Here is a 27,148-nt window from a genome sequence, read left to right on the forward strand (position 1 = left end):
AGAGTGGGTGGATGAAGGGGTACAGCAAGAGCCCGCGGACGCCAGGGTCGGGGAAATCTCGGAGTGGGGGGTCAGGGTGGGGGGAATGTCGGCTTGTGGGGCCCCAAGCCCGCCATGCATGCCCCACAGGGCCAACCCAGATTTCAAAATCCTCCATGACCCGCGAGAGAAGGCCAGCTCCCCGCACCTCCTGCCGCAGGGCTATTTTTGGAAGAAGTTTTCCCCCGAGGAGTTCACTTGCTTTTGCATCAACTACCGAAACGCAGAGCTGCTGGTCACATCCTTTATGGTAGGTGGGGGGAATCAAGGGGTGGGGAGACGCGGCAGGGGCTACCACTGTTTCCCTCCTCCTCCACCTCGTCCTTTCGTGCAATCGTCCTCTCGTCCAATTGTCCAATCGTCCTGGTCTCATCCTATCGTCGCGTGTGGAAAAACTACAGGCGGAAAATGTTATCCACGGCTACTGCGCTCGTCTAGAGGACCTGGGGCTCACCAACGACGTGTTCCTCCAAATGTATGTCCTGCACGACCCGGAGTGCGGCGACACCGGGTACCGCATCGTGGGGCTGTTGCTGGTGGCGGGGCAATCGCTGCCGCCGCCGCTCGCCGCGCTGTCGGCATACGACGGGTTCACCTACCACCGTGTCGACACCCGCCGTACGCTAATAAAGCAGTTCCTGTCGGCGTTGCTGGTGGGGGTGAGTCCGCTGTGTAGCTTGAAATTGATTAGCGGCCGGGAGGTTTTGTAAGGCGGCGTGGAAGGTGGGACGGGAGGGACGGGAGGGAACCGGTGGTGGGCAGAGGGAGGGGACGGAGGGCAGGAAATAAAAGGGAGGTGTGTGTGTATGTGTTCTGCTTCTTTTATGTGCCTTGGCCGTTTGGGAGGCAGCCAAACAGATTGAACCTGTTTCCACCTTCTTCATGGAGCTATATGGCCGTGACTTTGGAGGCTCTCCACGTACGCTTTGAGGGGCATGCGTGGTGGATCGAATCTTGTGGTTGTATCCCTCGTCGATAAGTCGACGCTTTCCTTCACAGAAACGGGTTACATGGCTTCTGTCAGGGTTTCCTGTGTCGGGGGTTCCACCTATCGCTTACTACTTTCTGCTCAAAACCTTAAGAGGTACAAAGGACTTGTTCATGCGGAGGCAGCGCATGTGGGAAAGTAATTGTTGCTGCTATAGTTGTGGTAGTATGATAGTGTTGCCAAGAAGGGGTGCAGGGGGTGTGGACGGGGGTAGCGAAGGATCGATCGCGCAGTGAGGTGGCAGGAAATCTGAAACATAGAGGCAGGCAGGCATTGATTATGATATATCGTTGATGATTTGCATGGAGCTGCGAGCCAAGGCTCTGGAAGCTTCCTTGGAAAGTGCGCAGCGGGCGCTGAACAGGATTTAAGAGGTTCACGTTCTGCGGACAGCGGCCCCTGCCTCCTTAGGTGCGTTGCCATGACACCTTCACAGGAGGTCACTGTTTTTAAATTAATTATTAAAGTGAAATTGTCTAAACGACGTGTCAAGGACGAGTTGGGTGATTAAAAGTTTGGTATCTGCTCTAGGTGATGTTGACCTTGATGGAGGGCAATACTGCAAATATTCTTTTGGTTTGCGGCTTTAAGATTTCATTTGCCATCTCCAGGATGCGCGGGGGTAATTATACGCAGTGAAATGCATTGCAACACCGCCGACGCCGAAATCACCAGCGGCTTAAGTTCATAATCACCACGCATCTGCCTGTGCGCGGAGAGCGGGTAGGCGGAAAGCCCGCCGGAGGCAAAACCCGCAGTTCAACGCCACGGTCTACTGCTATCTACTACACATGCAACCGAGGACGCACAAATGACATGAACTATATACAAATGCACACACGGCCTTGAAGATATCAAACACTTATAGATTTGTACGAAGCCTTAGAATGAGAAAGCACGCAAACGACGTTCATTTTACACGCACAACGTAAGCGGCCTTCTCCACGTCACATAATGCCGTCTAGTGACATTTAAGACGAGTCCACCAACAAATCGCACGATTCAGTACCATTGGCAAGCGCCAGCTTTCGCAAAAACCTTGCACAGGTTTTAGTTCGGTCGGATGCCTCATTGACGAACGGGCGTGAGTGCGCCGCACGTCGAGTACGGAAAACAGTAAAGTGCAAAAAGTTATGACGCCCGCATAGTGTACTAAGTATTGGAGTCGCGCTGTCTGACGTTACCAGCCAGCAAGCACACGGAAAACACACAGTCGCGGCCCTCACATCCTCCACATCGCCCTCCACCCAGGCCTTCGCTGCCATGTAACCTCCCGTAAAAGTACGTCGTTGGTTCTCTTCAGTATCCAGAAGTTGAAACGGACTGCGAATACGAGAAACCTGACACGAGCCATGACATTCCAAAAAAAAACAAAAATGTATGCATGCCAGGACGAGTTGTACGGTCCTCACCTCGGCTTTGGCTGTGCAGTCCTATTGACTAATTGGAAATAGTGTCACTACCGGTGCTGCTACCCTCCCTTGTCATCGTGTTTTACTTGCGGGTGGCCGCGTTCGCCTCCAGGATGCTGTTGCGGATCTGTGACGCGACATCAGCAATGCCGCCCGGCGAGTGGTTGAGGAACACGGTGGAAGCTTGCTTGTTGGATCCCAGGTCCTGTAACAGCAGCAGCAGCATGTTGTTGTCGTCCAAGTAATGAGAACCAGCAGCAGTGGAGGTACACAGCACACGCAAAACAACAAAGCCCGGGCGACAGGTTTACTCGAAAACATGAAACCTGTCGTATCTTCGTCACGCAAGGAAAGCACACACACACACACATTGACCGCTACGTCACGACAAAACTATAGGAGACTCGCGGTGGGGATACATCTTCCAACGACTCCATCGACCAGCTATGTTCCTTTCTCTTCTGCACCCAAGCTCCGCCCCGTCCAGAACTAATTTGGCGTCTTACCCGGAGCATGTCAAAGTACTGCGTGACAAGCATCAGCTGCAGTACCTCCTTGGACGAGATGTCGGTGACACCGGTCTGAGGCGCAGCAGGTCCAGTAACACAACAGATTCAGGGCAGGTGATATTTTGCAAACAGATAGGACGCCGAACCAACAGCAGAAGGAAGCGAATGGCGGGAAAGCACAGGACGGCCGTGGACCTGGATGAACCGGGTAACGGCCGATTGGTCCGTCCCCCTTTCCCGTCTGTACATACCCTTCTTCCCGGCATCCCTTGTCCCTCCCCGGTGTTTCGCGGTTGGCGGTTTTCCCCGTCGGATCCGGTTCTTCTTCCTCCCACCCGCCGTTACCAAAGCACAAGGCTAAGGATTCCCTCGACCGCAAGAACAAAAAAGGTCTTGTCTTCGTTCAAGATTGGATAGCTCCAAAATCTCTACGTATCATCTCACTGACCTGGAAAGCAGCCACCGAGTCCCGCAGACCACCAATGATGGCCTGCGCGTTAGGGACGGCAGGCCATAGGGGGAAAGTATACACCGCACCATTGTGTGTACGTGTGCATGTTGCATATATAGACCCCCACATATCAATCGGCACCTGTGAAGGGCCTACCAAACCGCCCTTGCCAAGACACCGGGTAAAGTTGTGCCACGGTGAAGAGCCCCGTCCGACCTCTTCCGTGTTGCCAAGAGCTGCACGCTCCGCCCATTACCACCCGCATCTGCGACATTCTTTCGCTAAGCTGCTGTGCTGTGAGTATATGACAGGAAGAAACAAGTAGCCAGAACATCCTCTGTCAACCCCCTCCCTGATGGAGGACTCCGGCTGGCCTGTTAACCCTTCTTCCACGGACCCGGTATAAGCATCTCGCCTGGCGGTGGTGTCAAGGGCACGCCGCCAGGATTCCAGGACACGGAGTCCCCCCGTCGTCGGGGTCAGACTCTGTGCCCTTCGCTCCTGGCCTGGCCGCGAGCAACACCCTCCCTCTCCTCCTGCCTACCTGGCGTTGCCTGGCGATACCCTGGCCCTGCAGGTACTTGGCCTCCGCCTCGGCCTCAGCAGCCTTGACCACCGATAACTGCAAACATGTGCCCACATACACCCAATGAAGAGGTGGGGTTGACCATGACCATCAGACATGCAGCAGAGGCTGCAGGCGACTTGCTGCACGAATCAAGGTGGGGGCCTGTACCCAGGTCGCCGCTGCTGGCCCGCGCGGGGCAAGCACGCAACTCGGCAACGAAGGCATGGCAAACACGTGCTCAAGGCAGACGTAAAGCTGTGTATGCACGTGATCGTCTCGCGCCCCGGACTGGCTCGGCACTCAGCGGACGCCACCTGCTATACACGCACAATCAAAATAAACGCATGTTCTACATCGTTGCACCGTTATTGGCCACGACCCATCACCATTCTCGCATGGATCGGGAGGAAAACCGTACCTTCTCGGCCTCTGCCTTCTCCGCTGCGGCCACACGCAGGCGGCGCGCCGCGTTGATTTCGTTCATGGCCTCCTTCACCTGTGTGATTTGGAGAGAGGGTAAAATGCTGGTTGCTGGTGAAGCGGAATTGTACAGAGCTAAAGATGCGGACGAGGCGAGCTACGGAGCTGGACGGATTTCCACTACTGCGGTCGTGCCTTGTGGGCCGGCTCAATGTCGTTGACCAGCACGTGCAGGATAGTGTAGCCATAGTTCTCCATTGACTTTGACAGAGCATCCTTAATGGACTTGGCAATCTCGTCCTTCATCTCGTACGCGTCGTCCTGCAGTTCAGTGCGGTGATACGGCACACATATACACGCAAAAGCTTAGCGATGGAAAATAAGCATGCGCCGCCATCACGACCCCTGGCTGTGCAGATGTGATTATCGCGCACATAAAAGCATTGGTGCACGTTCACAGGATGCTAGCAGAAAGCCTAAATTGTCCAACCCTCCCATCCCACCACCACGCGCATTCGGGATGTGGTACAGGGACTTCTTTCCTTCAAGAACTACCCGTACATTGTACACATACCCAACGCGGCAAGGGTGGGCCTCCACCCTGCCCGCTACCTCCCTCCCTTCCGGACCTTACCAGGTTGAGCTTCGGCACCGCGGCGCGGACCTCGTCAAAGACGTACGATGAAATCTGTAGTAACGTCACAGACCAGCACAAGGGAGTTTTTTAGGGTGCACATGAATTCAGAGCTCATCGCAATGTCGTACATCTGCACGTGGACCCAACCACAAGCCGCAGTTGTTGTCACGCCTGTCCACCACTTTCTGTTCGACTAAGGCATTGAGTCTGCTGCCAAGGGAGCGGAGATAGACAGCCATCGCGTTCTCCCGTCCAAGATCAGCTCAATGTCCAGCCTCATTCGGACTTAGTATGGAAGGTGAATCCCACAACATGTCAAGGCCGGCTGATGCCAAGGCCGGCAGATGTCAAGGGCAGCTGATGTCACGGCCGGCTGGCTGGACGCACCTGGGATCTGGAATCGGTGAGCTTGTAGTAGGCCTCGAAGACCGCATCTCTCTTGACCTGAAGGCACAGACATGAGGGCAGGGGGCGTTCCCTGTCAGGGCCCACGCGATGCATGAGGCTAGAGGCATTCCTTAACCAATAGGGTGCGCTGCGTGCAGCACTTCAAGGCATTGCGGGATGTCTGTTATGCATTTGTTGACCGGCCGAAATTGGCTATGGTGATTAGAGTGTCAGGCGGGCTGTGAGGCTTTTCACCGCACCTGATACTGGACGCTGATCACCATGTTCACGAAGACGTTATCCTGGAGGGAAAGTCATCGGTAGGCGGATGATAGTTCCGACCACAGGGTGGGACATTGACGGGGTGTTGGGAAGCGATAGGAAGGGTGAGAGCCGTGGAGGGAGAGGCACGTAGGAACGACTAAGGTGACGACGATGGGTCGAGCGCTTAACCAAGCGTCATGGATTCGTAGTTGAAACCGTAACTGATTTATGTAGCTGGTTCAGGTATAGAGCATCTGGAAGGACAATATTCGGTTTCTGGTAGTGTGATCTGGTTTCTGGTAGTGTGTCCTGGTTCTGGTAGTGTGACCTGGCTGCGATACCTTGACAGGTATGTGAAATACAGATAAATAAATGAAAAAAGCTGCATCAAAAGTTGAAGAGAGAATGTTAGCTTTGGTAACAAGCTTCGATGTGGTGAAGATAGGAACACCCTTGACCAGGCGCCACATAGCGCGACATCTAAGTAACCGCACAAAGAACTCCAAAGCTCGGACCACCAAAAAGTTTACAATAAATATTACCTTTGTCTTTGTCTCGCATCTGCGAGAAAGGCGGGAGGCGGGACGAGCACACGGGCCGACCAGGTTTACGGAGAAATCCGTCATGCAGCGCCAGACACAAGGCACAAGGGACACAGGGATCAACGCCGCAAAAAGAGATTAAACCGAATATGGCCAGCAGCTAGAGAAACTGCGAAAACTAGGTCAGAAGATACTGCCTTCCTGGGAACGTGACAGAAACTTGAACCCTAGAAGAAAACATACCTAGGTGCATCCAGCAATGTGCACATGACCGAATATCTACAAAACAGACAGGCAGCTTGCTAAACTTGGCGATACAGCCAATACTCACCGGACATCCAGCTGCTGAACACGCAGGCTCAGCGAGCCTGATATCATAGATCCGCAGCAGCAGCAGATAAAGTTGCAACCGGGGTGAGCGATGTGGCTGAATTTTCCGCAAGTTTCAACAATAGCCACAGTCTCTTGCTCCGGGCAGGCGAAGCACATACTGCACACATAGCAAAGCGGGACATAGAGACGATAAACAGCTAATAAAAACGATAACTGAGACGGTAAGGCGCATGCACATAACAAGAAGTTTCTTCTTCCGAAGCATACCAGCACGACATCCTCGCAGCCTTCCAGGTTTAGGTCAAAAGCAAAGTTTAGCCTCAATGTTGATGGTATACGTGCAAGCTGTTCCGGTCAATTATTGAAGTGAATATGCCTAATTTCATCTGAAAGACGATCGATTTCACTTGTGTACAATCCAAGATAGTTTAATGCATAAGTACGGCAATCTGTATTCGGAGCTCTAGGAAGGCAAGGAGCCACTGACCACGCCTCCAATGATGTCAAACCATATGAGCTAGGAAGTGCGTTGCAAAGATTAAACTATTCATTACTTTACGCGTCCTGGCATTGGACGCTGGAGCTCGATTCGTGACTGGATTGCTTTGCCCTTGCAAGGAAGTGATGAAATAAGTGAAGCATGACATTGCAGGTTGTTGTAGTCGGTGCGGGGATCATAGGTGCGGCCGTCTCGCACCAAATCGCAAGGACTGGTGCGAAGGTATGGAATCAGCATTGCGGCTCCCCTGATTTAAAAGCCAGCAAGCACCGTATAGGTCGCACGGGCAGTATACCCAGCGTATCGCCGCATCCTGTATACAGGTCCGCGTGCTGGATGCGGTTGCACACCCGGGGCAGGGCGGTGCGACCCGTAGCACCTGGGCGTGGCTCAACGCCAACAAAAAGCACCCCCGGCATTACAGAGGCAAGTAGCTGCTTAATGTTGCAGACCTGGTCCAGCCATCATGTACAACATTTGCGTCGTGTTGTGCTTCCCACGCAACGCAGATCTGAACCTTGCCGGACTTGACCGCTGGAAGTCCGAATGGTCATCTCTCGTGCACCCCTGCGGCTCCCTGGTATTTGATGACGATGATGAATCCAGTCTGTACGACACAGTGTACCGTGCCCAGCGCCTGGTCCCGGAGCAAGTCCGGGAGCTGGAGCCCTTCGTGTCGGAAGGTGCGATGCGATGGCGGTTCCCCCAGCCCAGCACAGCACAGCACAGCGCAGCACAACGGGGCCCATGCGATGATGCGCGGATGATCCAAACGTCCCGGCTCGGCGGCCCATGCGCGTCACCGCAGCATGGGGTGAGGTGGTACGCCTGAAACGCTGCATCTGGGGTTGCTTTTTGTGTGTGGGTATGGGGGGTGTGTTTTACGTGTTTTATCCTTCCGCCCCGCGCAGCTACATGTACACGTGCAGCCGATCCGCAATCCGTATCCCATCTGAGCCCCCTTGCATTTTTGCATATCCTCACGCATATCCCCTATCCCCCCTCACGAGCCATATTTTCATTTTTACGTATGATGTGTGAAACATCTTCGCCCGTGGCAGCTACCCTGCGAAACCCTGCCTTCCCCGGTATTTCGGGGCACCCTCATCCAGTCACCCTAGTCAACTTCTCAGTGGATCGCTCAGGTTCCGCACCCACCACCAGCGTATGTATGTTTTCAATCCATCTGAGCCGCGATAGGGAAACAGGCCGAAGTGGGCACACAGATAACAGTACCGATGCGAGCTCCGTAGTCCAGTGATGTGTGACCTTTGAGAAATGGCATTTTCCTCCTAGTAGAAACTGGCTGTGTAGACATTGCGGCGCGGCGTGGTGGATTTACTAATATGAGATGTTGAGCAGAAGTTTGATGTGAGGAGCCCATATAAATGCCCACCACTGTACTTGAACGGCGCGACGACTGACTGTAGGTAACACACACAGATGCATATACATATATATGTATGTATATGTATATGCACCACACATCACTCGCCTCCCCAGCCCAAATCCCAGCCCAAATCGCAACCCTCCGTTCGCAGTTATGGCCAGTCGAGGTGCGCACCTGTTCAGCCAGGAGGCCTGGGTGGACCCCCAGGAGGCCTGCAGGCGCATGCTGGACGCCGCCAGGGAAGCAGGGGGGACAGAGGTGCTGCTGGGCCCCGAGCACCGAGTGGTGGGCCTTATGTCGACCCGGACAGAGGAGAGAGAGCCGGTGCTGATGGCGGCAATGGAGGACTTGCAGCAGCAGCAGCAGCAGCAGAAGCAGAAGCAGGAGAAGAAGAACCGTGTGACGGGTGCGTGTGGCACCGGGGGACACGGGTGCGGGGCGGGTGTTTGGTTGGTCGGGGGTATCTTCCGCCTTCTTCCGCCATCTCCTTTTTCTGCAAGGCATCTGGGGTTGCAGGCGAGGGGTGGTCGGCAGCAGTGGTGGACAGATATACATCCAACGGCAAAAGAGTACAAAAGAATGGAGTGCCCTTTCTGCCCCGTTATCCACGTTGCTCCTCTCTTTCCCCCTTTCCTTTTCCCAACCCCCCCCCCCCACACGCTTATTTTAGTCTTGGCGGCTAGATAGGCAGGTTTCCGCGGTCGTTATCACTACATCATCCCGAGGTCGGCTCGTTTAAAACTGCTTACTGTTCAGTTCTGCTTCTTGTACACTACTTCCTTGGCAGCAGCTTCACTCGTTCGTGGTTCGTGGCTCGTTCTTTCCCTCCCCCCCCCCCCGCACACACACACAAACACACACACACAAACACATCCGCCTCGGAGGCACCTTGGGCCTTCGAACTGGAAATCTCTCTATGCATGTTGCGCGCTCCTTTCGCCGGCCATGCAGTTCCGGACCCCCAGCCCCACCGCCCATCTCCCAGTGCAGTTACCTTCCCTCTCTCCATTCCGCACATATACAACAGCGACCGGGACGGCAACCAGGATGTAAATTGGTCGAAGGGCGAAACAACAACATTTATGGCCGATAGTTTGTTTGCTTGTTTCCATGTTTTCATGTAAAATTATCCATCACCTCCATACACTTGTTGCGTTGCCCATGTCCCGGAGTTGTGTTCCTTTCCCCGCCGTGCACTCCTCCGGGGGCCACGACCTATCCTGGGCCCACCCCCGGGATCCCCCCAGGTGCGCATCCGTGGTTTGTCCGTGCCATCCGCGCATCCCAACCCCGCACCCCAGCCTCCGTCCCCGGCCTGCCACGCACCCACCCACCCACCCACCCAAGCTTCCGACTACGCTGCTGTTGATTCTTTGCATCCTCTTGCATCATTTGATTTCCCCCTTTTCCCCTCTCCTGGTCAGTTCTACTTCTGTGGTACACTCTTGCCCTGGCAGCAGCTTCACTCGTTCACGTGGTTCGTCGTGGTTCCCCTCCTTTCCCCTCTTCACCTTGGGGTTTCCCCCTCTGCACTGCAGAGGCCCCCTTTGCTCCTTGCATCAGCCGCTGCTGTTTGATCCCCCTGGCCCCCTGCACAAAGGTGTCATGACCGCGAACGGCACCACGTACGCCGCGGACGTGGTCGTGCTCGCTGCCGGTGCGGAGACCATGACTCTGGCGGCGCAGGTCGGGGTCGGGGTGCCCATGCTGCACAAGCCGGCGGTCATCGCGGTGACGCCGCCGCTGAAGGACGGCCCTGACGGACGGCCGCGGCGGCTGGTGCGGCACCTGCTGTCGAGCTCGAAGGTCTTTGTGTGGCAACGGCCCGACGGCTCACTCATACTGGGCGACACGCGTGGGTCTTTGTTTCGTTAAGCTCTGTACATTATGTAATTAAGTTATTAAGTTAGTTCTTTGTTCTGTACCTTCTGTACCTTTTAGAGCTGAGCCCAACAAACGTGTGGCTGGGCGGGCCCATGGGCCTAATAACTGCGGCATTGTGCTCTAATGCTCTAAAGCAAAGCCCGATGGGGACCTGTCGGGATGAAAGGGCCTTGTTTGAGGCGGATTGAAACAAGGTGTCAACGCACCAACAAGTGCGTCTCTCTCTACAGGCTTGCGCCCTGTTCTCTTCGTATGACATCCGCCCCACACCCTTTACCCAGCCTCGCTGCTGTATTGCAGCACACGTGCACTGGCCGTACGGCAGATTGTACGGCAGTACTACACTGGCTAATTTCTCCTGTGCACCTCCTCAGGCGCCCACGAGGATGGCAGTGCAGCCTGGGGGGAGTCGTTGCTGCAGCGCGCGACGGAGCTGGTTCCGGAGCTGGCGACGACGGGGGCACGTGTGGAGCGTGTGGAGGTGGCGCACCGTCCGTGGCCAAAGGTACGCATGTCACATGCATGCGAGTGCGCTGTGTTTTTGTGTGTGTATGTGTGTGTGCAAGTATGTATGGATTTTAATGAACTAAGGCGGGCCCAGGAACTGGCGGGCGAGCAGCCTAACTGACGAAAGTGGCAGGGCGAAAGTCGGGTAGAGGGGTATCTAAAAGTGGTAGAAGTTGCTTACACGCACATATACACACGAATTTTGCGCGTGCGTGTGCGTGTGTGTGTGTGTGCGCGTGTGTGTGTGTGTGCGTGTGCGTGTGTGTGTGATTGCCTCCCATGTCTTCTGAGACGCAAGCGCATGTCGCCGGCCCAAACGCCGGCCCCGTCCACCCGCAGGACGGTCACCCCATCATTGGCTGCAGCTCCACGTGCCTGGGGCTCTACATCGCCACCATGCACAGCGGCATGACGCTGGCGCCGGAGGTGGCCAGGCTGGTGGCAACGGAGCTTCGGCACTGGGACGTGACGGCGGGTACGGCAGTGGGTTCGGTTCCGGAGCTGCTGGAGGCGCAGGAGGTGCTGCGACCGTACAGGCTGGACCGGGATTTCGAGGAGGGTGCGCGGCAGGCTGCGTATTCATGGAAGTGATGTGGGGCATGGAAGGGAGTCTGAAGGACGCATGGCTCGGATCCGCGGACCAAGGAGTCTTTCTAGCGGGGGACGGGACGGGTAACGAGTCTTTATAGGAAGTGAGCTAGGCGTGGCGACATCGGTGTGGCTGTGGCTTGGATGAGGATTGCTGCGGGAGGTCGGAAAGGGATGATGGGGCACCATCCCGTGTGAAGCAGCGAGCAGTGAGTTTGTGCGTGGGGTTGGGTGTGCGTAAAGTTAATTACTGGTTAACCGGAGACTTTGAAGAGCTGCAACGCTGTGCAACAAACGATGTCCGCTTGTCAGGGAGCTACGAGACTGCACTACATAATTGACTGAACCGAGTGGTCAAAACTTGGTCCACTATTATGAAATGTTTCGAAGCGGGAGAAGCGGATGTACTTGTGTTAACGTCGCGCGCCTGTTTTATTCGCCTTCAGCTCCATTATTTCAAATACCGCCAAGGCGCGTTCCGAGGCGAACATTTGCACTCATGCGGATGCTAATCAAAGGTATTTCGTGTCCATATATGAGTATAGAGAGAAGGAATTATTGTGAGTAAGACCTTTATAAGGAGAGCTGCTGTGAAAGCGTTTCAACTGGTTTGGTTTCAACCGGCTCCGTTGGCGCGCGTTAAGTTGCAACTGATCCGCATGAATACCAAAAATATTGTTTTCGTAGGGATTGAATATCGATACGGAGGGCACAGACGATGAGCAGTACGTGTTTGTAAAATCGGGCCGTGGAAAGGAAGGCAAGCGAGGTCGTGGCGTTGTGTGGCATTTGGTGTTGGTGGGCGTCCCTTCTCCATGGGCATTGTGACATTTAATTCGTGAGGGTTTCGTGAAAGTTAGACGTATGGATTGTGATGTATTGAGGTCGAGTGTTTGTTTCCTATGTGTCGAGACATCCGCCATCATCATGCGCCCCTCAGACTCCACGCAACGACGTGTTTTTGTTGCTGCGACCGTCAGACGGCTCCTCCTAGCCATGGATTCCCCTCCTAGTCATGGAGGGGTAACGATATTGCTGTAGCCATGCAAGTAATCGCCGCAGCATTCCTCCTATTGGCGACGAACGAGCGAAATCAGTTCATGCCGCTTTCGAATGATAAGATGCGGTCCAAAATCCCGAGGTTCACTGCAAGGGAGAGAGGACGGAATGCGCGGGAGCTCAGACGGGTTTGAAAGGATGCAGAGGGTGCTTGTGCGGTTCCTCCAGCATTTAGGAATTGTCGGAGGGCCACCGACTTATTGTACAGCACTTTAAAGGATGAACCCTTGAGAACGCCCACTATGTAAGTTGTGAGTATGTAGTGCATTTGCATCTGTGGGACCAGTTTGCAAGGCATAGATTGGGTTGAAGCGTCCGTCAGATCCATGGGGTTCGCCACGCCCGAATGCAGATCAGCACGTGCATGCTTTAATTTCGACCGCCGTGTGGCACTGCATCAGTCGTTGCAAATCCTGATGAGGGGATGTTTATTTGCTACACATTCCTAAAGCCCCGTAAAGCGACAGCCTGCAGTACGGCTACGACATGGCGCCGCCTAATGATGTGGTGCGCGTATTTTATACGCATACGTATCCGCCTTTTGATGACAACTTTGCCATAAAGTGTGCGGAGCTTGAAAGTCAGGATAAGGAATTTGTACTTCTACCTCTCTTCTTATTTCTTTCATCTACGGTACGCTAGCAAACCTTGAGAATTACTTTCGCAATGTCTCTTTTAACTTTGTATGCCAATATTGTTTGGCGAGGCAACGGTCCGGGGGCAATCTGTAAGCGGAAGGTTGCAGCCAACCTTGTTAGCCTGAATAATGCGCCGCAGTCGCTCGTGGATCTCCTCCGCATGGCACCTGCATTAGCAGGAACAGGTGGCGAATCAGACTTGGCTGCTTTGCTTACCATACTGGCTGCGGACCCCTGTTTTCTCGTACTGGACGGCACCACCGTTCGTCTAGACGTTGGAAGTTTGTTGTCACTGGCGAGGTCGCGCTTGGTCAAATGGGTGGACTTGGTGTTCCCAAAGGAGACCGGGCCGTCAGTCTATCTCAAAAATTGCCTGGCCAAGTATATCATTACTGAACAAGATGCTTTAATGAACGCGTCGCCCAGCTCATTGTTTACGTTACCATGGCCTTCCGTCGGTGGGTTTTATTTCTTAACTCGCGCCTACGCTGTGTGCAGTCTTCGTCTTGGGCTTTGCCCCCTAGCAGTTTTCCTGGTTTTCCTCAGTTTCCGCATAGCTAGGCGACACTGCTTCACAACAAGCTCGCTTGATAGTTGTTGCGCTTAACGCGCTCGCACCTTGGTCAGACTGCTCTGGGCCCGCGATTCCTTCCTAACGCAAATCTTAACGTTCCTCATGTATTTTCGCTTGCTGTAGAAACCATGTTGGATGCTTACTGGTCCGACGAGCATCCATGGAGCGGCACGGTCAGCCCAGCATACGACAGCGCAGAGGCTGTGTTTGTGGGTGACAATTTATGGGCCGTGCAGCCTGGCGTGTCGATCAGACTCAACGTGGCCGCGGTTACACATCGCGCAAGCAGCCTACAGGCCGCCACGGAGGCGGGTTTCGGGGACTCGGAGGAGCCGGGCGTGCATTTGGTCAGCCATGGCGGCACCGCATCCTACGGGGAGCGGCCTACAGATCCCATTCCTGTACCGGTGCCAATTCCTTTGCCCATGCCAATTCCTACCCCCTTACCACCTGCATCCGCGGCTGGGAGAGCGGATGGCGCCCAGGGACCCCAATTGACCCAAGACCCGCCCACAGCCGCATTACAGCCGCGGCCGCCCCCGCCAACTTTCCTCCCTAGCGCAGCCCTCTTTGCAGCAGCGTCCCTGGACCCTTCCTCCCGGATGGCAGGAACATCTTCCGCTCCGAAACCCGCACCTGCGTCTCAAGGTGAGGCTGGCCTCGGCGGCGCTGAGCCTCCCAGCTTTGCCGCGTACAGTGACAGCCATCCAGGTCACGTGAACCTTGGCTCGGGGCTCAGCTTGGGACAGCGATGGACCGGCGTGGACGGCCTGGGTACCGGACTCGACGGCCTTGGGTTGAGAGGGATAGGTGCCAGCGGTGAGCAGCCATCCCGTCGGCAGTCGTCATCCTCATTGTACGATCCCTTGGATGCTGCTGTTGAGGAGGTTGCAGAGCACGTGGCTCTTGAAGCTTTGGGGATGGACGCCCGGATGGACGTTCACCGTGTGCCGGTGTCAGGCAAACACGGCAGCGGGGCCACCGACGTTACTGTGGGAACACGCTGGACCCCTCATGAGTTTCATAGTGCAGAGGCGAATGCTGCCTCGTCGACAGCGGCTGCTGCAGCCGCTGCGGCAGGTAGCACAACACCGAGCAAGGACCGTTCAGGCTTGCCAACAGGACTGCCGGGCAGGGGCTGGGAACTTTTTCCCACGATGAATAATTTCGGCACCAGTATGGGACGCGGTGGTGGTGGTGGCGGCGGCGAAACGGCGACGGTTGTCGGCGATGGAGGTGGAGGTGGAGGCGGCAACATGTCTTTATTGGGTGAGCTGTACATGACCTTTGCGCCCTCAGCTGGCGGGGGTGGCGGCGGCTCTGGAGCCAACAGTGTGGCGGTTTCAGTAGGGCGACCCAGCCACGGGGAGCCGGATGCGGCGGCGCCAGCGGCAGCGCGACCGCTGGTTGGTCGCACCGGCGTTGCTGCTAACACGCCAAACCTTTGGGCTATGCCATGGAGTGGCAACAACACTGCCATTGACGAAGTACAGCGCTTTGGCGGTGACCCACATCACCTTGGTGTCGGTGAAGGCAACGGTGTAAGTACCGTGCACGATGGACATTCAGCACCTCCTTACCTTCTTGGTCGCTTTGAGTTCCAGCCCTCCTCTGGCAGCCGGCATTCAGGAGGCGCCCAACACTTAGGCTCGGACGACGTGGCGGGACCACCAAAGGCTGGCTTGACCCCTGTTTCCGGCTTGGATGGGACAGCAGCACCCTTCGGCGAAGGTGGAGGTTTGGGGAAAGGCCCAAAGGAACCAATGTCACAGGGCCAGGCCCCAAACACGTGGCTGGACCCGATGATTTCGACTGCGGGCAGCGGACGCAGAACCAGTCTGACATTTGGACTCGGAATGGGCGGGCCATCTCAAGGCCTTGTGCAGTTGCCGTTGCCGACGGCTGCCACGGGCACGAGTCCTGATCGAGACGTTGGCCCCCGGGTGGTGGTGCCGTTTCAGCCGCCGCCGCCGCCGCTATCACTGGCCCGTGGTGCCTTAGCAGTGGCTTGCGGGTCGCTGCCTGCGATGTTCCCAGCGGCAGCGCTTCATGGATTCGACGTGGCGGCGGCGGCAGCGGCGGCAGCTGGAAGGAGCCTTGCGGGTCCAACTGCCGCGGCGGCGACGCTGGGCGGCATGTCGCCAGCCTTTTCCGCTGGGGTCCCGGCCGTGGGGGAGCATGAGATTAGCGCCAGTGTTGGTAGCAACACCGGCGGCGGCGCAGGAATGCAGTTTCCACACCAACAGCAGCCCTCGATTCGCTCGCTGCTTGAGCCGCCGCCGCCGCAGCAGCAGCAGCAGGCGTACAGCTTTTCTGGGGTCTCGTCATCGGGTCGACAGGACGAGGTACGGCACCCTGGTGTGCCAACTGCCGCTGTGGCAGCGACGGCGACTGCGACGGCGACGCCTTCCGTTGATTTGGCCATGGGATTGCAGGCCAGCGGATCCCGGCTTGAGGGCGCCAACCTGCCGCGGGCCTACGCAGCGGCAGCGGCTCGTGTGTGGTCCGAAGACAACCCGCCGGTAGGGAAATGAGCGATGGTTGGACTGAGCCTTTCCAGAACATTGCTATATAGGAGCCTTTCCGTCGACGGTGATTGTCGTTATTCGCGACTTGTTTTCCATCAGGCGCTATGGCGCGAGTTGCGCACGTGTATATTTCTAGGAACGGTATGTGTTATGTAGATAACTGACATGACATGAGATGGGGATCTGGGTCTGGGTCTGGAAGGAGGTGGGGATCTGGGTCGGGCTGCTTTGGGGCTGCGGAAGGTGCGGTTGAGGACCTGGTTCGTTGCAATTTGTACGTTTTCGGCCATGCTACCTTGCCTGCGGTTTCGAATAACTCTGGCCTGTCCCGATGATCAGTCTCTTTCTGACGCGTCCTCATTTTTGGCTTTTCCATCTGGGGCTTTAGGACCTTTCCTCACCCTGTATCTCTACCCCTGTCCTTTGTCGTGCTCCTGGTGGTCCTGTGACGTGGCGGCCATCCCCTCATCACGTTTCGCCACAGGACAAAGTTCGGCGTATCGCAGCCACGATCCTCGCCCTCAGCACGAGCAGCAGCAGCAGCAGTAGCACTTTGCAAGACGCTTCCAGACGCCACAGAATGGCGCTACAGCTGTTGTTGCTGGCCGTGAGGCGGCAAGACCCGGTGGCCTGTAACAAAGCAGGTGAGAGCGGTCCCTATGGTTCTGAAAGCTCTACGGGCGGGTAATGAAGCAGCAGTGTCTAGCACTTGAACCTCCTTTTGGAGTATTTGGTTTTTGCTTGGCATGACCCCGCTTGGGATGGCCGTTGGGACATTTACTTCACTTCGCTTTCAGATTTTGGCATCATGGATTCAGGGATGTCATTTAGGCTGAGGGGGTTTGCCTGAGTAACTTTGTTTTCCACTGGCATGTAAAGGGACCCCGTGCACGCACACCGCGGCTATTTCCCAACCCTTTACTTCCCTCCACAGGGAACTTATTAGAGGTGCTGGAAAGCGACCCTTTCCAATGCCTTTCCATCGTGGAGGACAGTCGCGGCGGCGAGGTCGCCTCCCTGGATTTATCCAGGATGTTGGACTTGGCTGGCCCTGATCCAGCCCCGCCGCCGCCAGCAACCCTGGCGGCAGTGCCCGTGGCGGGAGCGCCTACCAGCCCCGTGCCGCATCATCCACATGCACTACCTCCCCCTGATACAGCTGCTCCTGCTCTTACAAGCCGGACAAGTTATGGCGGTGCTGGAGGGGCGTACCCTGCACCGGTACTGGAAGCGCTAGGGACGGGAGTCGACGATACGGCCGCTGTCGTGGCCGAGGGCTCTCACCTCGGTGGTGCGCAGGTAGCCGGGAGGGTTCGGTCGGGGTCCCTTGCGTCGCACCTGCAGGCCAGCAGCGGCAGCAGCCCTGTAACGCACCACGCCGGCGTGCCGGCTACATTAGGCGGCACATGGCTGGCCGGACTGACAGGAATTGGGGGAGGTGTGACGGGCATGGTGGCTCCTCAGCCGTCGCAGAGTGAGTCATTGAGTCAGCCGTTGACGTCTTTGCCGCAGGCCCAGCAGCAGCACCACCACCAACAGCAACAGCAACCGACGCTCGCAGATCAGCAACTCTTTGGGGGGCCTACGGTGGGCGCTGCGGCGATTCAGAATCTGAAGGCTGCCCAAGACCAACAACAACAACATCAACAACAACAGCAACAGGCTATGGCGCTGCCTGACGCGCCGGTTACCATGCCCGTTGCGCCTAAGTCGTCAGCAGCACCAACGCCAGCGGCGGCGACATCGTCGTCTGCAACCACGTCGTTGTTGTTGCAATTTCTTCAGAAGCAGCAACAGCAACAACAACAACAACAACAACAACAACAGCGACATTTGTCGCGGGTCGCAGCTGTGCCATCGTACCTGGCGGCCTCCGGGGTCCAGCCTGTGCCGAGCGCCGCGGATACCGCAATGCTGCTGCAGCTCTATCAATCCCACCAGGCGCAGGTGCAGGCCCAGCAGCAGGTGCACGCCGCGCAACGCTTGCAGCAGGCGCAGCAGCAGGCGGCGCAGCTCCAGCAAGCGCAGCAACAGGCGGCGCAGCTCCAGCAAGCGCAGCAGCAGGCGGCGCAGCTCCAGCAAGCGCAGCAGCAGGCGGCGCAGCTCCAGCAAGCGCAGCAGCAGGCGGCGCAGCTCCAGCAAGCGCAGCAGCAGGCGGCGCAGCTCCAGCAAGCGCAGCAGCAGGTGGCGCAGCTCCAGCAAGCGCAGCAGCAGGCGGCGCAGCTCCAGATGCACCAGCTCCAGATGTACTTGCAGCGCCAATCCGAATCTGTTGCCGCAGCACAGCAGCAGCAGCAATTGCTGCAGAAGCAGCAAGCAGCACAGCTGCAGCTACAGCACCTCGCTCTTCTGCGACAGCAGCAAGCCCAGGCTCAAGCCCAGGTGCAGCGGGCGCCTCGCATGGCATTCCTTCCGGTCCCTGCGACCTCGCAGACCTCCACACTCGCCAGTTTGCTTCAGCAATACAGCGCTAACAGCGCCGCCGCAGCGGCGGCAGCAGCAGTGCGTGTTGCTGCCACTGGGGGAAGCATACCGCTGACGACCATGCCCCCGCCTGCGGTTGCGCCGTCGCTGACGCTGGCGTCTCTGTCCAACGTGGGGGGCCTACCTACCAGCTGCGGCCCTGTAGCACAGTCCCAGAGCCACGCCAATGTCGCCGCATGGCTTGCAGCACACACCCACACGCACAGTCCCACGGTTACCCCGCCCCCAGTTCTAGGCACGGCCGGAAGCCTGGGCGCTCCCAGCTCAGTGGCCGGCGGTGGAGGATCTGAACACGAGGGCCCTGTGAGCTCTGTGCAGCAGCTCCAACAACAACAGCAACAGCAGAACATGCTTTTGGCGTCGGTGGTGCGGGATGCCGATTCGCAGCAGGCTACGCATCAGCGACAACAGCAGAAGCAGCAGCAGCGTAAGCAGCAGTCACAGCAACAGCATCTCCTGGAGCTTCTGACGCAGCAGATGCAGCAGCACCGTTACCAGACCGCCGCCGCAGCTGCGACGGTTGCAGGCGACTGTCGGGGCGCTGCGCGTTCCGTGGCAGCATGTGTTCCAGAGCGCGAAGGCGATACCACCGCTGACGAACACACCGCCGCGACATCTGCGGCTGCAGCATCAGCAGCTGACGGCGCTGGCTTGGAGGGTGTGGAAGAGCTGCTGGCGCGGGCACGATGCACAGTGACAAACATGGCAAACAAGTTGCAACCTGGGCAGCACCTGCCTCCTGGAACAGAGCAGCAGCAGGTGAGCCTGGTAGTCAGTCCCCGATCAGTGAGGGGCAACCCCTCACTGGGGGTACAGGGGAACCCCTCACTGGGGGTACAGGGGAACCCCTGTCCTGCCTTGCTTATCCCCGGATTCCCAACGAGCTGCCGACAAGTGATGACTGGACATGCCCTTGGTATACGTAGCGGCGCGGTATCTAATGCGGGGACTTCTATTAGAGGCACGGAGACTCACAGCTGGTGGGGGGATGCTTGTGGTCTAATAGCCTGATGACTGTAAAAATCCAGCGGCAACTGGTGGTCGCGTGCAGTTGTTGATACTAGTTTGGATGCCGAAATTGGCCGAAAGTAGAAGTGAAGATACGATAGCTGTCATGTGGAATGGAGAAGTGGAGAAGCAAAGTCTCCAGCCCGCTGATGCGGGTTCACTAGCGATGTGCCGCGGCGTGTAATCCTGTGAGTAACTTTTTATCCACACTGTCCACACCTGCCGCTGGTTTGCGTAATGTCGTGTACTCCTGACCTTCTTGCTTATGGACGCCGTTGACTGCCATTGAGGCATCGGTGTGTAGAGCCTGTTTAGACCTTTGGAGGCCTCTTAACAGCTCGGTTATTGGCCGTCCGATGCATCTGCGCCGGGTATGCCTGGCTCTGCCTGTTGGACCCGGCATACTTATCTGTGCACATGAGTGGCCTTCCCCTCCGTGTTTCGTTCTTACTGACCGAACATCCTGCACGCCTTCCTTGGTCGCTCGCTCGCTCCGATGATACCTTTGCTTCGTTGCGCAGTTTGCCAACGAATTCGACGCTGACGGTGCCTCATCGGGCGTGATACATGTACTGCCGCCGCAGCTGGTGCAGTTGGCCATGATGGAAGACACAGCAGAAGACGGCGGTCCAGCGCATACGTTACTCGCCACCGCTTCTCAGGTTGCCGCTGCGCGCTCGCCAGCAGCCGAGGAAGCAATGGCTGTTGGCGCCGAATATGCCGGTGTTGCCGAGGCCACCAACGCCGCGGAGGCCGCCAACGCCGCGGAAGCCCTGAGCGAGGCCTCAGACCTTGTTAGTGGATGGGGACTTGCAAAGATGGCAACTTCAGCGGACCCGGGGGCTGCAACTCTGCGCGACGGCAGCACGGCCGCCACTGACAAGGGCACAGCCGAGGGTCAGCCGGAGGATGATGAACCCCAAGCCGTTTTCAGGACAGCCCATCATGAAGACGCGCATCATGCGCCGCTAGCGCCGAGTCGAGATCTGTCGGCAGATGCATTGGCTGCGGCCTCGGCCCCGGCGTCACCCCCAGCTGCAGCTTCCCAGGCTGCAAATTCGATAGGAGCAGCAGCAGCAGCTGGGAAGCCGGAGGCCAAGGCTAGCGCGGCGTCGCCTAGCGGCGGAACCTTGGAGGCTCCGGAGCGGGATTTACTCACAGCGGTTGCTACTGCCACGTCCGCGATCCAGGCGCTAGCTCCAGAGGTTGCGGCAGTAGCTCCCGGGTGGCCCCAGGTTGAGCTCCCATGTTCAGCTCTGGGGGCTGTGTCACCCGAGCACTTGCTCCGCGCCTTCCCTGGCCTAGATCTCCGTGCCCAGGTGCTTCGCACCGTCGCGCAGGCTCTACTGCGCACGCGGCATCCGCAGCTGGGTACCGCTACTGCCGACCCTGGTCTACTGCTGCGGGTGCTGCGACATAAGGGCATTCAGCTCGACAGCAGCAGCAGTGGCGGCAGAGCGTCGGAAAAACCTCATCATCCGCTCGTTACGCTTCTTCGGAGCGAGCCCCGCTTCTTCCGTGTCGTCACAGTCCCAGCGGGCGACAGGTCCGGGGTAGATGCAAAGACAGCGGCGGAAGAAGAGCTCGGCTTGAGCGGCGGCCTGGAAGTACAGCTGAAGCTGGATGCGCTACTGGCACTCGTGCCGCCACCGCCCCCGCCGCCACAGGTTGAGGAGCCTCCGCAAGCGCTGGAGATTTTGGATTCGCTCCAAGACCAGCAGTCTTCTACATTTAATATAAAAAAGGTTGCTGCTAGTTACAGCGGCAGTAGTAGCACTAGTAGCAGCGCGGCAATGGAGTCATGTTGGCGAGTCACCGAGGGCGCAACGGTGGAAGGGGCGGCTGTTCTGGCGGCTAGGCAGGAGCGTGCAACAGCAGACCTCACTGCAGTCTTACTTCCCGTCAGCGGTGAAGCGTCTGCCCAGGATGCGGCAGATGCAGGGTCGGATCCCGATGCTGTCGGGGGTAGCACCGGCGCCGACGGCAACCGCGGACGGCAAAGCAGCGGCAGTGGTAGTGGCCACGAGGCCGGCGCTGAGGGTGAAGATGACGGTCAGTCCGACGATGCCCACTTGGCGATGTTGATGAAGCTGCTGGCAACGGGGGCGCGCCTTGAGGAGGAACCCCTGCCGGACAGCGAAGCCAAGCTGCAGTTGCAGCTATCGCCATTGCTAGGGACCGGGGCGTCGTCACCATCGCCGCCATTGTCGCCATCGCAGCGGGTTCTCTGGCCAGAATCTAGTGACGGCGACGGCCCACAGCCGGCCACGGCTGCGTCGCTGCCGCCGGTTGCGAGCTCCCCTTTAATAGCCTCGGCTTCACCACCCCGAACCGAGGAAGCTTCCTTCATGGAGGCATCCCAGCAGGGTACTTCGCCACTGCCGCCGCCTCGGGAGCAGGAGCCGGAGCAGCTGGTGGTTTCGGCGCAGCCATCGGAGCCGCCGCTGCCCATGGGCTCGGAGGGCGAGATGGTACCGGAGGCTGCTCCGCTTGTATTTCCAAGTTTCGTGCTGGCTTTGGCACCACCGCCACCGCTGCTGGCTTCCTCCACCTTCCATCCTCCTTGTGGGGAGGTGAGTCCTGAAGGAGGTGCTGGGGGACGGGACGCGGCACAGGAAGGAGATCGGGCTGACCGCGTGGAAGCCGTCGATGCCTCTCCATTTGCTGACGCTGATGCAGCTGCGTCGCATGCAATGCAGCAGGTCGCGTACGCGGCCGCCGCCACGGCTATGGCGGCTTCAGAGCATGCTGATCTGGCGCAGCAGCTACCAGCGGAGGATGCCGCCGCCGCCGTTGCGGCTACGGCGGCTGCAGCATCGGCTCCTCTAGCACGGCCGACGGGCGAAGAAGAAGAAGCCGCGGCCGCGCGCACAGTCGCAGTGCCGGCCGCTGTGTCAACTGCTCTGCAAGCTCAAGGCTCGTCAGCTGCCGAGGCCGCGGCGGTGGCTGAGGCGTTAATACAGGCCGTCGACGAAGCGGTGGACATGGCTGTGGCTGCCGCCGCAGAAGCCCTGCTGGTTGATGGAGCTGTAGGAGGCAAGGGCGAGGAGGATGGAAAAGGCGTGATGGCGGCGAATAGCGCAGAGCAGGCCCCGGTTGCGGCACCGGTGCTTCTTCAGGATGGTAGTTGTGAAGCGCTTTCTGCATTGCTACCGTCAGTTCTCTCGCCGCCTGCCATTACGACCGACGTGGCCGTGGCCGTCGACGGGGTTATTTCCGCTAGCCAAGCTGAGCATGCGGGTGCTGCTAGCGGCAGCTTTGTCGAAGATGCTGCTGGGTATGCGGAGACGGAGGAAGCTGTGAAAGCGGCTGAAGCGGCTTTTGGGGATTTTTCAGATGAAGAGGCTGCCGCCGGGTTGAGCGCATGCGCAGGTGTCGTCGACGCGGTTGATGGCCGTGATGCTGTCGGGCCCTGCAACGCTGCAGCAGCGGCAGATGAAGCTTTTGTGCAACAGCCACAGCTCACCACGGCAGCGGACGTTGCCACATCCACAATGGCCGCAGCTTCAAGTGCTGAAACGACAGCTGATGCGGCCGCGATCGCTCACAGCGCGGAAAAACCCACGACAGCTGCGCCGCCGTTGGTCCTGGCTGTACACTCGTCGGCGGCGATGGCGGCATCCGCTGCTGCCACCGCCGCTGCCGCCACTGTGGCGTCGTCTCATGGAGCTTCTCCCACCGCCGCACACCTGCAGCCTGCCGTGGTGCGCTACATTAGCGCCTTGGACGTAGACGCGGGGTCGGCGGAGGAGGTGGCGGCGCTGACCAGCATGGCGCAGCACTGCGCCGCGAGCGGACGAGTGGTAGTGGACTGCTGTGCGGTAACAGACCCTGACCCTGACCCAAATCTGAAAACGCCGCCGGAGTCTGGGGGTCCTGGGGCGGAGATGGACATGGAGATGGACACCTTGGGGGAGGCAGCGGCGGCGGCGGCGGCGGCGGCTGGCGGCTCTGACGCCGAGGCGCTGCCGTCCAGCGTCGGGGCATGGCGCCGGCCCTGCTCGCCGGTTCTTCTGACGGTGTTGGCGCCTGCAGTGACTCAGGTCTGGCCCACGACACTCTACGTGCTTGGCGTGGCCGGCGTGGGGCCCGAGAGTGCGGTCATCCGGGCTGTCGTGTCGCTACTAACGGGCGCAGCAGCAGCGCCGACACAGGTGCTGTCGCCGTGGCGTATCCCTGGCGAAGTTGCGGCAACGGCGGCAGTGGCGGCGGCTGGAGCTGCGGGCGCAGCCGCGGCTATCCTGGGTGGAGGCCGCATCGTCAAGGTGCTGTGGGATGCTGGACAGGTACGTTCCGCCTTCCCCAGCGAAAGTCAGCTGCGAGGACGGCTGGCAAGTATGTATGTATGTATGTATGTGTGTATGTGTTTTCACCTTCTGGAGTTGCGTTACCACCCTTGAAACGTGTAACGGGTGCCTGCATACGGGCCACGACGCGGCCAAAAGTCTGTACGTGTAGTACGTGTAGTATGTAGTATGTATAATCGTATATGGTATGTATAATCGCACCTTTGTTCAGTACTACTCTTAATCTGTTTTCAGGTTTATGCCGCAAGCTCGCTCATTGTCGAGGACTGAGGAGTCACCCTTTCTATCACCCGCACCCGCACCCGCATCATTCACACATGTCCCCATGCCCATCCATTGTCGAGGGGCCAATATCAACCGCGTGTTCCGTCCTGCATCCCCCCATATGACAGCACCGGCCACAGTCTGCCGCCGTCCCTTACGAACCAACCTCCTACCGGAGAAGCATACCACTTGACCAATCTCTCCCCGATCCACATCTAAAATGTACGCCACAAACCCGCATGATGGCTTTTTTCTTCACCCTAAGCCCGACCTCTACTACCTCTTCTTTAACCTTAAACCCTTGCCACTACATTACTACCACTACCACTACCCCTTACCTCTACTTCTATCCTTTAACTCGGCCCCAACCTCTGCCCTCTTGCCTGTGCAGGTCTTGTCATTGCTGTCTCCGCTGTTGCCAGCCGGGCAGCGTGTGGGAGCAGTGCAGGACCTTAGGGTCCTGGTGGATCTCGCTGCGGCGGGTGCAGGTGCGGGTGCCTCCGCAGCCGCGTCGTCACCAGGCGCCGATACCGCCGCGGAAAGCGCTGCGGTGCAAGCGGGAGGGGAGGGTGTGGCGCGGCTGGATGGCCCATCATCAACGTCGGGTACGCCGCCCACGGCTCCATCTCCGGCGGTGCGGCTGCAGCCGCCGCACCGGCCTTGGACTGGCATGGTGCCGCTGCAAAATCGTCTGGCACAGCTGGGTGTGGCGGGGCGGGACTTGGCGTCGCTGTCCGCCCTCAGCGCAGACGCATGGTGGGTTGGCGGACCCTGCGGGATGAAGGGCAATGGATATGTATGTTGTTACAGGGTGGTATAGCTTCACCAGCGGCCCCCTTTCCCGGGGCAGTTCCTTGCTCTCCCCTGCGAGAGGGGCACCCTAATCCATTCACCCCATCCGACTTCAGAATGTATTCGTTGGGGCGTCAACTCACCACCAGCATCCAACCAAATCTAGCGGATCAACGGCGCCTCAACTTAGTTCCTGGCCAGCTCGCAAGTTGATAGGAGATGTATTACAAGCTCGCCGTGGACTGCGGCGTGTGTGTGTATTTGTCGTACGAGAACGTCCACACCTCAAATTACTATATGTACGGAGTACGATGTACGGCATGTTGATAAGGGCGGTTTAGATCCAAGACTCATTTCCCGCCGTGTGTGCATGTGTGTGTTTCAATATTTCTGTATTTTGGGAACTGGGAGATGGCTTATCGTGTCATTTGCGCCAACACCGCAGGGTCGGCCATCCGCTGTCTTGCGTGGTAGAGGCGGCGGCAGCTCGGCAGCTTTGCCAAGTCCTGGAGGTCAGGCGGGCTCTGCTCTTGAGCGACGAGGCGCTGCTGGACGCCCTGACATGCGGCATCTGCAGTTTCTTGATGGGTGCGCGGTAAGCCGGTAAACTGTACTACTGGGTAACTGTCAGGAGAGACGGCAATTATTGCAAGAGAGATGGATGAAACTGTTTTGTAGAAGAGGACAAATTGCAGGGACAAGTTTGAGGAATGGTGCTGCAGCATACATAAGGCCGCCTTGTGGTGATGGTGATGATGATGCGGTGACACACACGCGATAGTTGTGTGTGGGCCGGGCGGGCCTCTTTGGGATCCTGCATGCGAAAGGAGCGCTGCTGCCTGTGTGGCAGTTGATCGGTCACGTGTGGTTGTGTGGCGTGGTAACTGTCGAGTATAGATCCTGGGGAATGGCGCCATGGCCTTGGTATATGGCCTGGCTCCCAGTCGATCCAGTCGACCCGGGTTCAAATCCGCCTGCCAGCTCCTCGGGTGTTTGAGGAGTGATGAAATGGGAGGTGGCCCCTCATCATATGGACGGTGTAGGACGTGATAATATCATCTTGCGAGCTGACCAGGAACTAAGTTGATGCGCCGTTGATCCGCTAGATTTGGTTGGATGCTGGTGGTGAGTTGCCGAACCCAACGAATACATTCTGAAGTCGGATGGGGTGACGGATTAGGGTGCCCCTCTAGCAGGGGAGAGCAGGGACTGCCCCGGGAAAGGGGGCCGCTGGCGAAGTTAACCACCCTGTAACAACATACATATATATGTATGTATATATGTATATGTATATTTATACATATATATGTGTGTGTGTGTGCGCGCATTTTGGAGTTCTTACCAGAGGCGGTGTGTCATGCGATGTCTCATGTCATGCTGTTCGGTCAATTGGCGCTTTCCGTCTGCGACATCGCCTGACAAGGATTAGCAGCATCGAAGTGTTTGTTGCAATTGGAATAAGAGTGCGGGAGTTTTGCTGTAGCAGAGGGGAGTTTTTCCCTTCTTGCGGCTGATGTCGTAGCCAGCGGAATGTTTATTTACCATGATCCGACGTGGCAATCCGACACAAATTATTAATGAATGGCTCATCAGAGAGATAGCCATCCGATAAATTGTTGTTGTTGTTGAAGACGGAACTCGAAGCACCGGATGTTCTGTGCAGCATCAAGGCCCCCGAAAAGAAACGAACGCCCTAGTCAAGTGTGCATTGCAGTTTCGAATGTGCACCTTTGCAAGTTTTTTTTGTTCTCGTGTGTTGCAGACCTCGGATTGTTGGCAGGTAGGTGGGGAGCTCGAATGGACTGTGGGGGTCTGTGCTTTCCGTTTTGATGTCGCCATATTTGCAGATACCCCAGGCTCTTTCACCCCTTCATTCTGTGCTCTGTCTACTTGCGCGGCCCCACGAGAGTGCCAAATGTCAGTTCCTGGGAGTATGCAGGAACGCCATCTTTGGCTTTTTGCATTTGTTGCCTCTCAACCAGTTGATAGTTTTATGTCGGTTTTGATGTCGACGTATTATGGGATCTGGTTTATAATAGAGAGCTTTGCAGCCCAGCCTGGCGCTGTTACCGGGAG

The 27,148-nt window shown here is 57.6% G+C and overlaps 2 protein-coding genes across 2 annotated transcripts; one reads left to right on the forward strand and one right to left on the reverse strand.

Moving 5' to 3' along the window:
- Positions 1 to 1,605: 1,605 nt before the first annotated feature.
- VOLCADRAFT_75519 (uncharacterized protein) lies at positions 1,606 to 6,935 on the reverse strand. Its single transcript, XM_002952821.1, has 12 exons — positions 6,818 to 6,935; positions 6,549 to 6,707; positions 6,218 to 6,236; positions 5,672 to 5,713; positions 5,412 to 5,468; positions 5,022 to 5,075; positions 4,583 to 4,708; positions 4,386 to 4,463; positions 3,944 to 4,021; positions 3,397 to 3,438; positions 2,946 to 3,020; positions 1,606 to 2,644 (listed from the first exon to the last, which is right to left on the reverse strand). The coding sequence occupies exons 1-12, from the start codon at positions 6,826 to 6,828 to the stop codon at positions 2,522 to 2,524; spliced, it is 864 nt and encodes a 287-aa protein (XP_002952867.1). The 5' UTR covers positions 6,829 to 6,935; the 3' UTR covers positions 1,606 to 2,521.
- A 437-nt stretch (positions 6,936 to 7,372) lies between these two features.
- Positions 7,373 to 26,856, forward strand: VOLCADRAFT_121099 (uncharacterized protein; the record flags this gene model as incomplete). Its single annotated transcript, XM_002952751.1, has 14 exons — positions 7,373 to 7,412; positions 7,559 to 7,732; positions 8,591 to 8,845; positions 10,040 to 10,294; positions 10,698 to 10,828; positions 11,170 to 11,389; positions 13,813 to 16,211; positions 16,702 to 16,861; positions 17,152 to 19,460; positions 20,231 to 23,995; positions 24,672 to 24,830; positions 24,927 to 25,036; positions 25,518 to 25,667; positions 26,835 to 26,856. Exons 3-14 carry the CDS (start codon positions 8,593 to 8,595, stop codon positions 26,854 to 26,856), a joined length of 9,933 nt encoding a protein of 3,310 aa, XP_002952797.1. The 5' UTR covers positions 7,373 to 7,412; positions 7,559 to 7,732; positions 8,591 to 8,592.
- Between the last annotated feature and the right edge of the window lie 292 nt (positions 26,857 to 27,148).

The sequence above is a fragment of the Volvox carteri genome (genome assembly GCF_000143455.1).
Source record: "Volvox carteri f. nagariensis unplaced genomic scaffold VOLCAscaffold_32, whole genome shotgun sequence".
In the NCBI taxonomy this organism is placed as follows: Eukaryota; Viridiplantae; Chlorophyta; class Chlorophyceae; order Chlamydomonadales; family Volvocaceae; genus Volvox; species Volvox carteri.

What these genes read in the sequence shown, in the direction of transcription:
- VOLCADRAFT_75519 (XM_002952821.1), bottom strand. An exon ending in CGGTGCCGAAGCTCAACCTG is followed by an intron (nt 4,709 to 5,021) that starts GTAAGGTCCGGA and finishes ACTGAACTGCAG; the next exon opens with GACGACGCGTACGAGATGAA. An exon ending in GTATCGCCAGGCAACGCCAG is followed by an intron (nt 3,439 to 3,943) that starts GTAGGCAGGAGG and finishes CCTAACGCGCAG; the next exon opens with GCCATCATTGGTGGTCTGCG.